The sequence below is a fragment of the Dipodomys ordii genome, unplaced genomic scaffold, assembly GCF_000151885.1.
Source record: "Dipodomys ordii isolate 6190 unplaced genomic scaffold, Dord_2.0 Scaffold8824, whole genome shotgun sequence".
Taxonomy (NCBI): domain Eukaryota; kingdom Metazoa; phylum Chordata; class Mammalia; order Rodentia; family Heteromyidae; genus Dipodomys; species Dipodomys ordii.
The window spans coordinates 1-1,805 of record NW_012276036.1 but is presented as its reverse complement, the minus strand read 5'-3'; the positions used below and the strand labels follow the sequence as shown (position 1 = coordinate 1,805).

Genomic DNA, 1,805 nt, shown 5'->3' with positions numbered 1-1,805 from the left:
AAGGAAGAAAGAAAGGAAGAAAGGAAGGAAGGAAGGAAGGAAGGAGAAAGAAAGAAAGAAAGAGAGAAAGAGAGAGAGAAGGATGAAGGGAGGGAGAGGGAGTGGGAGGGAGAGAGGAAGGGAGGAAGAGAGGGAGAGAGGGAGGAAGGGAGGGAGGAGGGAGAGAAGGAAGGGAGAGAGAGAAAGAAAAAGAAAAGAGAGAGAGGCTACAGTCATTGTGGGCAGGCTCCTACAGCCCCCAAATCTCAGTATAGGAGTCGATGTGGAACATCAGATAGACTGCCTGCCAGAGACACCCTGTTGCCTTAAAGCAAGTTAAACAAAGTTAAACAAGTTAAAAAGTTAAGCAAGTTAAACCAAAAAATAAATATAAAGGACTTGGAGCGGTGTGTTGGTGGCTCACACCCATAATCCTAGCTACACAGGAGGCTGAGATCTGAGGGTGGCACTTCAAAGCCAGCCTGGGCAGAAAAGTCCCTGTGAGACTCTTATCTCCAATTAACTACTCAAAAACCAGAAGTGTGCTGTGGCTAGATTGGTAGAGCACTAACCTTGAGCACAAAGTGGCTCAGGGACAGCACTCAAGCCCTGAATTCAAGCCCTACAACCAACAAACAAGAAAAGGGACTTGGATTTGAATATGATATTAAGAAATATAGTCAACATAATGGGAAAATATTTCTCTAGGCAAGGAAGACTGATTCTAATATGGGGTGTTACCCAAACAGACCTTACACACACACACACACACACACATATATACCTCACATACAAAATAAAACAATCATTAGGAAAACATTTTAGTTTCTGTGGTCATGATGCTGCTAAGTCTTCTGCCTCAAAAAAAATCTATACTGGAAAGAAAAACAGGGAGAGAATGGAGGAGAGAGTGACATTGTCCAAAAGGAAATGTTCTCATTAACTGACTTATGTCACTATAACTCCTCTGTACATCACCTTTATAATAAGAAGTTCAAAAGAAAATCTACACTCAACTACAATGGCTGCTTCTAAATCTACATGATTAGGTAGCCATGAGCTGCTCATGACTTTGAACAAGTGAGAACGATTCCATGAATACATTCTTTGGATAGACAATCAAACAAATCCCAGAGTATGATGCAATGTAATGGAAACCCAAAGGTTCAAGACCCACTGCACTTTACAGAGATGGAGAAGCTAGTGGGCCCGGTGGTAAACATGAGGGAGATCAGCAATACACACAGACACAACCACAAAGCAAATGGGGCTACTATAAGATAGATTTGCTTGATAATAATCATCTCCAGCTCCCCTGCACTGTCTCCGCTCTCCCTCTCATGCACACACACACACACACACACACAGCCCCATACCAGGCCATCCCATCCTCAGCTCAGCCCTGCTCTCAACCCTCTTCACTTTCCAGAGGACCTGAGCAAGGTGACCCCACCCACGGTCAACGTGTTCGAGCCATCAGAAGCAGAGATCGCCCAGAAACAAAAGGCCACCCTCGTGTGCCTGGCCACGGGCTTCTACCCCGACCACGTGGAGCTGACCTGGTGGGTGAACGGGAAGGAGGCGCACAGTGGGGTCAGCACGGACCCTCAGCCCTACCATGAGTACCCCAATGTCAGCGACTCCACCTACTGCCTGAGCAGCCGCCTGAGGGTCTCGGCTGCCTTCTGGCACAATCCTCGCAACCACTTCCGCTGCCAAGTCCAGTTCTTTGGGCTGGAGGAGAAAGATGAGTGGACCTACGATAAGGCCAAGCCTGTCACCCAGAACATCAGTGCCGAGATGCAGGGCAGGGCAGGTGAGTGGGG

General features: G+C 47.3%; 1 gene segment (V, D, J or C); it reads left to right on the top strand.

The window, feature by feature from the left end:
• Positions 1–1,263: 1,263 nt before the first annotated feature.
• LOC106002374 lies at positions 1,264–1,795 on the top strand (the record flags this gene model as incomplete). The annotated part of the segment is given in 1 exon segment: positions 1,264–1,795. A coding segment is annotated over 1 exon segment (532 nt), but the record flags the coding sequence as incomplete, so codon positions are not given.
• Between the last annotated feature and the right edge of the window lie 10 nt (positions 1,796–1,805).